Genomic DNA, 9,594 nt, shown 5'->3' with positions numbered 1-9,594 from the left:
TCAAATCTCGCCTAAAACTTCCTTGTACACAATATTTCTTGTGTATGTCCCTTTGTACCGTTCTGGTTGTTCAGTCATGACCAATACCTTTGTTGTCGCCATAGATATTCCTCTTGATAGTGCTACGTACAGTTGACCATGTGAGAAGACATGTTGTGGTAGGTACAATCCAACATTCGGTATTGTTTGACCTTGTGCTTTATTTATTGTCATTGCAAAACATAGACGTATTGGAAACTGTTTCCGAATAAATTTGAAAGGATATCCTTCATTCTCCGGTGGTGATAGTTGTATCCTTGGAATAAACACTTGTTTTGTTGCATATTGACCTGTTGTTATTTCGGCATGTATGATATTCTTGTCAAATCCTCTACAAATTAAGCGAGTCCCATTGCATAATCCATTTGAGGGGTCTAGATTTCTCAACAGCATGATTGGCGCATTTTCTTTCAGCACTAACCTAATATGTAAATTGTAAAGATTCATTAATTGTTATGTATTCTTAGGAACATATTTGTTGATTTATCTTTTGCGCTATGAAGTAACATAATAAGACATTTAAAAAAGTTTAGACAGATTTGATAATGTACCTATGGGGTGGTAGTCCATTTGGTGTTAAGGTGTTGAGGTATTCTTCTTGATAGTAGTTGTTGGTATCATCTTCCGCTGAGTCAAAACTGATATATGTTTTTGTTTCTCCAGGGAATTTCCCAATCAGGATTTCATTTAGATTATCTACAAATTCATTTCTACTTGCTAAGATTGCCCGTTCCGTTATATAGTCAGTAGATCTGTAATTTTGTTGAAGGTCTGGAAATATTTCCCTGATCAAGGTTTCTTCTGGATTACCATGTTGTGTATGTTGTACAGTCATTTGTTCTGGAAGTGCTATTAAATTATCCTTTATTGTGGTTTCTTCCCCATTTCCAACTCGAAGCAAAAAGTTACTAAAATGTGTATCTGCTCTTGCTCGCATATTTGTTGATAGTTGAATCTTTTCCATTAAAGGCCACAAATACGACTTAACCAAACTTGCATTTATCGTCTCCGCGCGTGTAGATTTTGGTACAACAGGCAAAACTTGACGGAAGTCCCCTCCAAATACCATGACTTTCCCTCCAAAAGGAATGTCGCTATCCATTATATCGCGAAAGCTTCTGTCGACTGTTTCAATTATGTGTCTATTTGCCATGGGTGTTTCGTCCCATATTATTAATTTTGCTTGTCTAATTAGTTTAGCTCCCCCACCTTGTTTCGACATATTTGTCATTGTTGTCTCATCTACTTGTAGTGGTATGGCAAATCTTGAGTGTGCCGTACGTCCTCCAGGCAATATTGCTGCTGCTACACCACTGGTTGCAGTTGCTAATGCTATCATACCTTCTGATCTAACCTTTCCTAGTAACGCGCGATATAGGAATGTTTTCCCAGTTCCCCCAGGCCCATCCACAAAGAACAACCCCGGTGTTTCTGAGTCGACCCTTTCAAGAATGGTATTGTAAGCTTGCGCTTGTTCTTGATTCAATTTTGATTGAGAGGCAACATCTTCAGCTGGCACTTTCACAGACATTTCTTCTATTATTTCTCTACATTCACGTGGTTCAGTTTGAAGTGGTTGTTGTTTGATCTGAGGGATGTCATATTTGTCCACACTTTGTCCCATACTCTCCAAGTAATAGTTAATACTTTTCAAGGTACATTGGATTGGTGCGTTTGTTGTGCTTGAATGGCTCCTTTGAAAATCTTCGGACATATCCCCATAATATGTGTCCCAGAGACATCTGACATCTGTTGGGTTGCAATGAACCAAGATTGTTGCAAACAAACATCGAAGGGCGGCGGGCATCTTGAAGGTGACAGCCTCGCGTAAACATTCTGAAATGCTGTTATCTGATTCTAATAACCCTCTTTCTTTGGCTGCCTGTTTAAAAGTTTCACAATGCTTTCCATTAACAGTGAGTAAGTATTCAAATGAAGTTGGCCCTCGAACGTGATTCAATAATAGCCTTTCATAGTACCTTTCTCCTTCTCGTGGATTAGCTGCGATATTGAGCATCTATGTTTATTATGTGAAGCTTTTGTATTTAATCGACATAGAAAGTACGTGTAATTGTCTTACCAATATTTATGCGACCAATGACGGTGCGGGATTTTCTTTTTGTCCATATTTTGGATTGGGAGTTCCAAACATAATACTCTGGAAATTCTCTGTAGAGATATTTGCGAGCCTCAACGTCTATAGAGCATATCTTGAAATACTCGGTAAGCATAGTTTTGTTTGCAAAATCAGATTCCACAATAGTTTTTAGATTTTGCCTCTTCCAGTAGCACACTACATATCGTTTTGTAAGTATATTATAAAGTAATCGGGTTATTTTGTGTTGTCATGGTTGCTATCAATAATATATGAGTAAAATTTGTAAAGTACCTGTTTGTTTGCCCGGTAGATGTAACTGTAGGTTTATAACTGCTGGATGCATTTCAGTTAGGTTAAATTCATAGATTCGCCACATTGCTTCTGGTGGAGACACCCAACGTGCATCTTGGAAGCTTTTGATTTCGTCAATGACTTTTTCCCCATCGTTTGATTCAATGTGTACTGCACATTTGTCGTGCCCTTTATATATATATTTGTAAAGATACTTTATTGCTTTAACTCCTGAGCATACCTCAACATTAATGTGACAATTATATCTCATCAACAAATATGGATTATATGGTACAACCCATTGGTTATTCATCTTCATTCCCCGGACCTCACTTGTTTTCCCATCATTTCTCTTTTGTAAATTGGATATCCATCCTTTCCTTGTATTGTTTTGTTGTTGAATGTTCGTGGGTAGTGAAATTTACATTGTCCATCCTTCATACATGGGCTTGTCTTTCGTTTTTCACCGCAAGGTCCATGTATCATATGTCTTACAACTAATGCCCTCAATTCTGGATGTGTGTCACTATCCGGGATTTCGGCAGAAATGTATCTATCATACTCGTCTGCTGATCGTATCTTATTACCTTCTTTAAATATTAGAAGCAGGTGTATATGTGGTAGGCCTCTTTTCTGAAATTCTACCACAAAAACATGTGCTGCAATCGGTCCAAATATTTCTTTTTTGAAGATTTGATCTTTCAAGTCTTGTAATTTTGCTCGAAACACTCTGGTAACCAAATCTGGCCTGTCTTGAGGTAGTTGACCTGGAAGCAAGGCTTGTTGAATCTCAATCCATTCTGGGTTACATGTCATGGTGATGAATAGGTCTGGTCTTCCAAACTTTTGAACCAACGCCATAGCATCCATATAGCGTCGTCGCATATCCCTGGGGCCTCCAATGAACGATCCTGGCAGTAATACCCTTTGTCCTACCTTGTCCCCTCTACTCTCGCCTGCCGTGACACTATCCACAATACCTTCGAGTATCTCCCTTCGATAATTTGATTGCTCTAATCTATAATATTCAAGTCTTGTTGTTTCTATTTTGATGTATATGTCCACAACAAACTGCTGCAACAATCTCCCGCACAGTAACAATATGGACTTGTCACTTGTTCGGACTTGTAGTTTATAACAGTAGTACTCCCTGCAGGAAATCGAACCTTTTGTTTCGCGTCGTACACCTACATGTAGTTAAAAGTACAAGTTATGGATTACTAATAATGGTAGTGGGAAATTCATGGACATAACTGCATAATGCAACACTGACTTTTAGGCGAGCCAGTGTTTTTTCTATTCCATAAAGTAAAGTATCATATAGTGCGTATTTTTCTCTAGTCAATTGGAATAAGTAACTTTTCCATATTATCTTTATAGCATTTGAATTTTATTATTTACAAGGTGTAAGATGCTAGGCAATTGGATGTATATTTTTGTTGGCTATATGTGAAAGTGCTTACCTTGTTCTTCATGGGCAAACATCTCTGCGGCATTTGTGAATGATGATCTACCTATTTGGTGACTTGGTAACGCCGCTCTTTGACTGTTTTTTATTGGATTGCGACACTTTTGTATTCCTTGATGCCAACCTCCTTCTCCTTTAGGAAGTATTAGAGGATATTGAAGTGGATCATAACATCCATAATAATGTTTGACTCGATGTTTATAACCTGAGTGTTCATGTACTGCAATATCTCGTTCAAACGGTATATTTGGATTGTTACCGTCTACCCAAATAGCTGCCACCTGATCCACTGATGGTTTGTTATAAACCCTTTGGTCTAATGATGCATTTGCAGCTATGCGTATTTCCATATTTTGAAAGCTTGTATGTTCTTTAAGCTGTGAGAAGAATTTTGCATATGGATTCCTCTCCATTATGTTTCTTATTTTGATCATCACCTCCTCTGATAAGTTTGCATCTTCCAGTACCGACATTCTATTGGCTAATTCATGATCGGTATCATAGAAGTATAGTTGAAAGTACCGTGGTCTGTCATTGTTTGGGATTAATGATGGTAGATCATGATATACTCTCGTCCTTGTGCCTTGAAACTGTAAACTCCTTTCCTGGAAGATGCCAATTCCTTATCGATCTTAACTCCAAATGATGTAAACGCAAAGATGCTATTATACGCGCGTATATTTTTCCTGAATAACTTGGCATCTTCTGAGTCAGACACAAATAATTCATAAAAGTCATCGGCCACTTCATTAGGTGCTAAGCTGATATAGCCACCTCCGCAACAGAATGTCGGGGGTTCATATTGAAACCTCAGAGCATTGCAGTAGGTGCAATCTATTTCTTCTTCCAGTTTATGACTTGATGTTGTTGTCAAGTTGCAATTAATCACTGCTATACCGCCCAACAAAACAGTATTAATGAATGATTTGTATTTATGGTGATAGCACTAAATGTTACGTTGTTGTTAGTGTATAGTATCTGAGTTTATATACCTCCATCATCATTCACCTCTGATATAGCCATACGTTTAACTGATTTTTTCCGCTTCTTCACCTGTGGCTCATGAGCGTGCTCATCTTGTATTTGATTAGTTGATGCCACGAATTTTTGAACTCGTCGCAAGGCCCTTTCTACATCCGTGAGTATTTTGCGCTTGACCGCTGTTGAAAATGCGATGTGATGATATGATGTTAGAATTGCAGTATATTTAGTTGGTTTGTAAGATTGATTTTGATGTTAAAGATACATTTTCGGGAACAGACCTCTTGTTTTGGGCTGTTTATTCTGTTGCACTTCCATCTTTAATTGCAGTGCCTTTGAGAGAATGGTTTCCTGTTAGAAATTTGTTGACTGTAAAAATACATTAGTTGAAAACAGAATTGGGGGAGTGCTTATAAATTTTGTACTTATGCTATTATCTATATATAACAGGATAGTCTCTACGTAAGATGCTGAAGATGAAGCCACTATTTTTCTGCTACCATGGTTTTGTATAGTTTTCATTATTATGAGTAGTATAATCCATATATCATTACTGGATGCAGTTCACAGTGAAGGATAATGTATCTGATATGAATGTGTTATGATAATAAAGGAAAACTTACAATTTGTAATTCGCCGTGCGTGATGTTGTTGTGTAAAGTTTGTAGTCTTGCGAATTTTATTTAATATGACAGCATAACTGGGGATTGAACAAATAGATTCTGCTGACGGTTTGTGTAACTGAATGTGTCTTTGAGTGACAATGTATAATTATTTTGAAGAGATGGAACAATGGAATGTCAGGACTACAATATAATTGGAGGATCATGAATTTCTTGCAGAAGGCGCACAGTTGAGCGAGTTGTTATTGTCAGATGGAGCAATGCCATAGTGTTTTGAAGAGGGGCTTGTCGAAGTGGTGGGAACGATTCAGTAGGGAACTTTTGGACTGCGGCGCAACGCTACTGGAAAGTTGCGATGGTTTTGAGTAGGCGCGACTGTTGACCGATGCGTTGGTTTGTCGTGTCGGCTGTCCTAGTAACGTTAATGTTCTGGTTAAGCAGGATTGTATAATATACTATTTTTACTATTAACTATTCTAATTGCTTATTTTCAAATAAACTTTGAGATAATAGCTATTAAGGTGACGCATCTGTAGTAATTTTGGTGGTAATTTTATTAAACTTAGTTATTTATTATTAAATTCACTCTCCAAAAGCTCTTATACACATAAAATTAGTAAATTTAACTAATTAGGAAATAAGTTCATTTTAAATATCATAGTCACTTTTTAATAAATGAGAATCATTAAAGCAATGATGAGTTGAAGTTGGACATCAAATCAAGTTTTAAATTTTATATATAGTAAGTAAGCGAAGGTGAACTAAAATTAGACATAAAATCAAATTATAAAATATTTATCGTAAGTTATTACTACCATTAATAAGGAAGTTATTACTATTATTCACGATTAACGTACATGTGCGCGTCAAATATATTTTCAATTGTAATAATATTTTAATTGAAAAATAACTAATTTGAATTTTTTTTTAGTAACAAAAATACATATAGTCTCATAGATAGTGTTTTGATTTATATAAAAACATAATGTCTTTGAAATTTTACCCTAAACTAAATGTAAAGTGAGGATATGTCGTAAAAGACACCAAACATTATTCAAACAACTTTTCCTTCTTTGGTATTATGAAGATTAATAATAAATGTGGTGTCTGGTGAATTGGTATTTGTGCTAATTAATTAATGAAGTTACTTTTTTCTGCAATGGTATGCAAATTTAATAGTATTCAATCTCCGTGGGAAGTAATCACTGTACATATGAAGCATAATATATTTGTAAGCATCTTTAGGTGGATAACCATAGTTTGTTTGGGGGAGTCTGTGGTAGCCATTGGAAAATGGTTGTCTATGGTAGAAGGTAATATGGACCAGAGGCTATATATACAAATAACACATGAATTTCACACATAAATAGATAATAAGATACAAACATTGGTTATACGGTATAAGCCACACATTGTTTAGTTACAGAATTTAGAAAGACGTCTAATCTTTAGCGGCTTTGGGTTTCTTTTGGTTGATTTGGGCCGCTGCATTTGTGGTTTTCTTAGCCCTCTTCCTGTACTTCCTCACTGATCTGACTTCTTCTTCAAGGATAATTGGTGCTTCATCTTTTAGTTGATGTATTTCTTCGGCAATTAAGCTCCTACGGGGGTTTGCATCTGTCAAATCAATTCTGACAAGGAAGTTGAATTGTTTGTCTTTACTCAACACCAAATTGCGGTAGTAGTGACATTCTTCCTTCTTTATAAGATATAAACAATTGAATATGTTAGTTTGAAGGTTGGCAGTAAGGTACACATGATACTATGTAAATACGACGTGAATTCAGTGAACTCTTTCAATAAATTTCATACATTTATTGAGGTTGTTTGTATGTACTCTTGCACCTTGCAGCCTAGTAAATTATTAGCCGCTTCAAAAAGTACGACTTGAGCACGTTTTTCTCCACCACACACTTCAAGTCGTAAGCAATATCTTCAACATAGGGGTAAAAATTTAATATGAAAAGTTTGTGTCTTGTAAGGAGTAGATGTTTAATGGAGTTTTAACAGAGTCTAACCTCATTGCATATTCTACATTATCAATGTTGCAATTAGTACAAGCTGCAGCCTCCTTTATAACTTTGACTTTCTTGCGGCATGTTTTGCACGACAAATACCATGGCTCATCTTTATTGAGTATGTCTACAATCGTTGCTTTGAACTTGTACATAGAATCCTGCAAAGCACCAATATACCACATTTGTGAATATATGTTAAATATACATCTAAATTTTATTTATGGAGGGGTGGATTATCGGTTAGTATGTACCTGCGATTCAGCCAACAACCCATTGAGAATATGGTCCAACGGAACTTCTATAGCTCTTTTCATTGCCTTAGTTGGTGCTACTATAATATCTTTGTTGTCAGCCTCTATGATTTCGCGCCTGTATATACAATGAGGTTAGTTAGTGGTGCGAGCCATTAAGAGTGAGGTGTGTTCAGTGCATATGCTTTTCAGGTATATGGGTATATGCAACTACAGAACAATGATAATAGAGGGATTATGTCGTGTTAGAGCAACGTTTGATTTCACTTGGCTACAATAGTGAAGTGTAGTTTGATCATATGTTTAGGCAGTTGGGTTAAAGTAACCGTGCTGAACACATTTGTGAATAAGGTAACGTACCAGGCTCGAAGGTCGAGTGCTTTTTGGAAAATTGGATTGATTAAGACGCTGCTCACAGGAATAGTAGAGATCCCAAATCGGCCTAGTATGAGAAAGACATGTTAATGTTTACAAACAGGAGCTATAGTCAGTTTATAGTCGTTGAGCGGCTACAATAGACGGTTGGATACCTTTATAGATTGAAACTCTAACATCACATAAGCCGAGTATAGGCTTATCGTCTTTAAGCTTATCAAGGAATGCACCGTCATTTTCAGCAAAATCGCCCCAAAGAGTTACAGTTGTAGGCTCCATCCTACAGTATCAGTTAGAAGTAAAAAGTCAGGGCACCGTCATATATTTATATAGATGTTAGATTATGAATCAGCAAAACTTACAACTCATTTGTAACAACTATTTCTCGCCTCTTCGAAGTTGCATTTTGAATGATGGGATTCACCGAAACTAAGACGCAAATCAAGTCTGGAAATTGCTCGTGTAAATTAGCGATAGCACTTACGTAATGGAGCATGAAAATTACAACTTTGACGTTTGGATAGTTACCTAGAACAGAACCATTAGGTAAGTTATCAGCAGCGTCTAATGATAAAAAACCATCAGAAAATTTCTGTGTTGAAACCTCATGGTCGGTCTCCTTTATGACAGTGTTGTCTGTAAAGGCCAATTCAACTTCTTTATGCACAGAAGAGTAGTTGGGGTTGACACGATCATAGCGTCCTTTAGCAATGTAGTAACTCTTATTTGGCTTCAAAAAGTCCTTCCATGTTTCGATATGCTTATTAAATAGCGTTGTTTGAATCTTTGTGCCCTATTATTAAGCAAGTGTGGCATAAGTAGAACAAATAGTAACAGTGCGATAACGGAAGTAAAAGTGTCAATGGTGTTACCTCTTCGTCAACTAATATAATTGTTCTATAAGTTCCTTCATTCCTTGAATTTTTATAAGGTGTTATTGAACCTCTGCGAATAACTAAGACTCTAATCACAGATTCAATAGAGTTTTTTGGTATCTTGTTTATCGGTACAGACTGTTTTGCTAGTTCCGTTTCAGTCGCCATGTTGGTTGAATATTGATGACTGCAGGTACCTGAGGACATGAGTGCAACAATGTTATTTCAGAATGGCTACGAAAGTGTATGTAACCAGTTGAAGGAAAAAACAAAATTGTCCATGTAGGTATGCGACTGTTGTTGTTGATGCCAGGGGATGGAACAAAGTGACGGTTTCCATATGAATGTGTTTCATATTGCCTTATTTTAGACTGTAATTTTTTCCAAAAATAACGGAATGTCATTCAGAAGGGAAGAACTTACAATGTGGTAATGAAATCGCACAGCATATGCTAAGTTGTTCTGTTCGAAAGGCAAAGCAGATGCGTTGATGATGTGTTTGAGTTTTTGTCTGAGTGCCAATGCTTAAACTGTATTTGTGGTGTGTTTGATGGGGGGAAAGAATCTCAGTGGCA

The 9,594-nt window shown here is 36.6% G+C and overlaps 3 protein-coding genes across 3 annotated transcripts; all 3 read right to left on the bottom strand.

Moving 5' to 3' along the window:
• On the bottom strand, window positions 1-2,056 carry LOC107062046 (ATP-dependent DNA helicase RRM3-like). Its single transcript, XM_015312255.1, has 2 exons — window positions 591-2,056; window positions 1-460 (listed from the first exon to the last, which is right to left on the bottom strand). The coding sequence occupies exons 1-2, from the start codon at window positions 2,054-2,056 to the stop codon at window positions 1-3; spliced, it is 1,926 nt and encodes a 641-aa protein (XP_015167741.1).
• A 687-nt stretch (window positions 2,057-2,743) lies between these two features.
• Window positions 2,744-4,369, bottom strand: LOC107062045 (uncharacterized). The gene is made up of 2 exons (XM_015312254.1): window positions 3,892-4,369; window positions 2,744-3,615 (listed from the first exon to the last, which is right to left on the bottom strand). Exons 1-2 carry the CDS (start codon window positions 4,367-4,369, stop codon window positions 2,744-2,746), a joined length of 1,350 nt encoding a protein of 449 aa, XP_015167740.1.
• Window positions 4,370-6,941: 2,572 nt separating this feature from the next.
• LOC107062044 (replication protein A 70 kDa DNA-binding subunit B-like) lies at window positions 6,942-9,187 on the bottom strand. The gene is made up of 7 exons (XM_015312253.1): window positions 9,017-9,187; window positions 8,507-8,937; window positions 8,300-8,424; window positions 8,130-8,211; window positions 7,770-7,887; window positions 7,519-7,676; window positions 6,942-7,131 (listed from the first exon to the last, which is right to left on the bottom strand). The coding sequence occupies exons 1-7, from the start codon at window positions 9,185-9,187 to the stop codon at window positions 6,942-6,944; spliced, it is 1,275 nt and encodes a 424-aa protein (XP_015167739.1).
• Between the last annotated feature and the right edge of the window lie 407 nt (window positions 9,188-9,594).

This window comes from Solanum tuberosum, unplaced genomic scaffold (assembly GCF_000226075.1).
Source record: "Solanum tuberosum cultivar DM 1-3 516 R44 unplaced genomic scaffold, SolTub_3.0 scf00191, whole genome shotgun sequence".
In the NCBI taxonomy this organism is placed as follows: domain Eukaryota; kingdom Viridiplantae; phylum Streptophyta; class Magnoliopsida; order Solanales; family Solanaceae; genus Solanum; species Solanum tuberosum.
The sequence above is the reverse complement of the archived record's forward strand: the minus strand, read 5'-3'. Positions and strand labels throughout refer to the sequence as shown.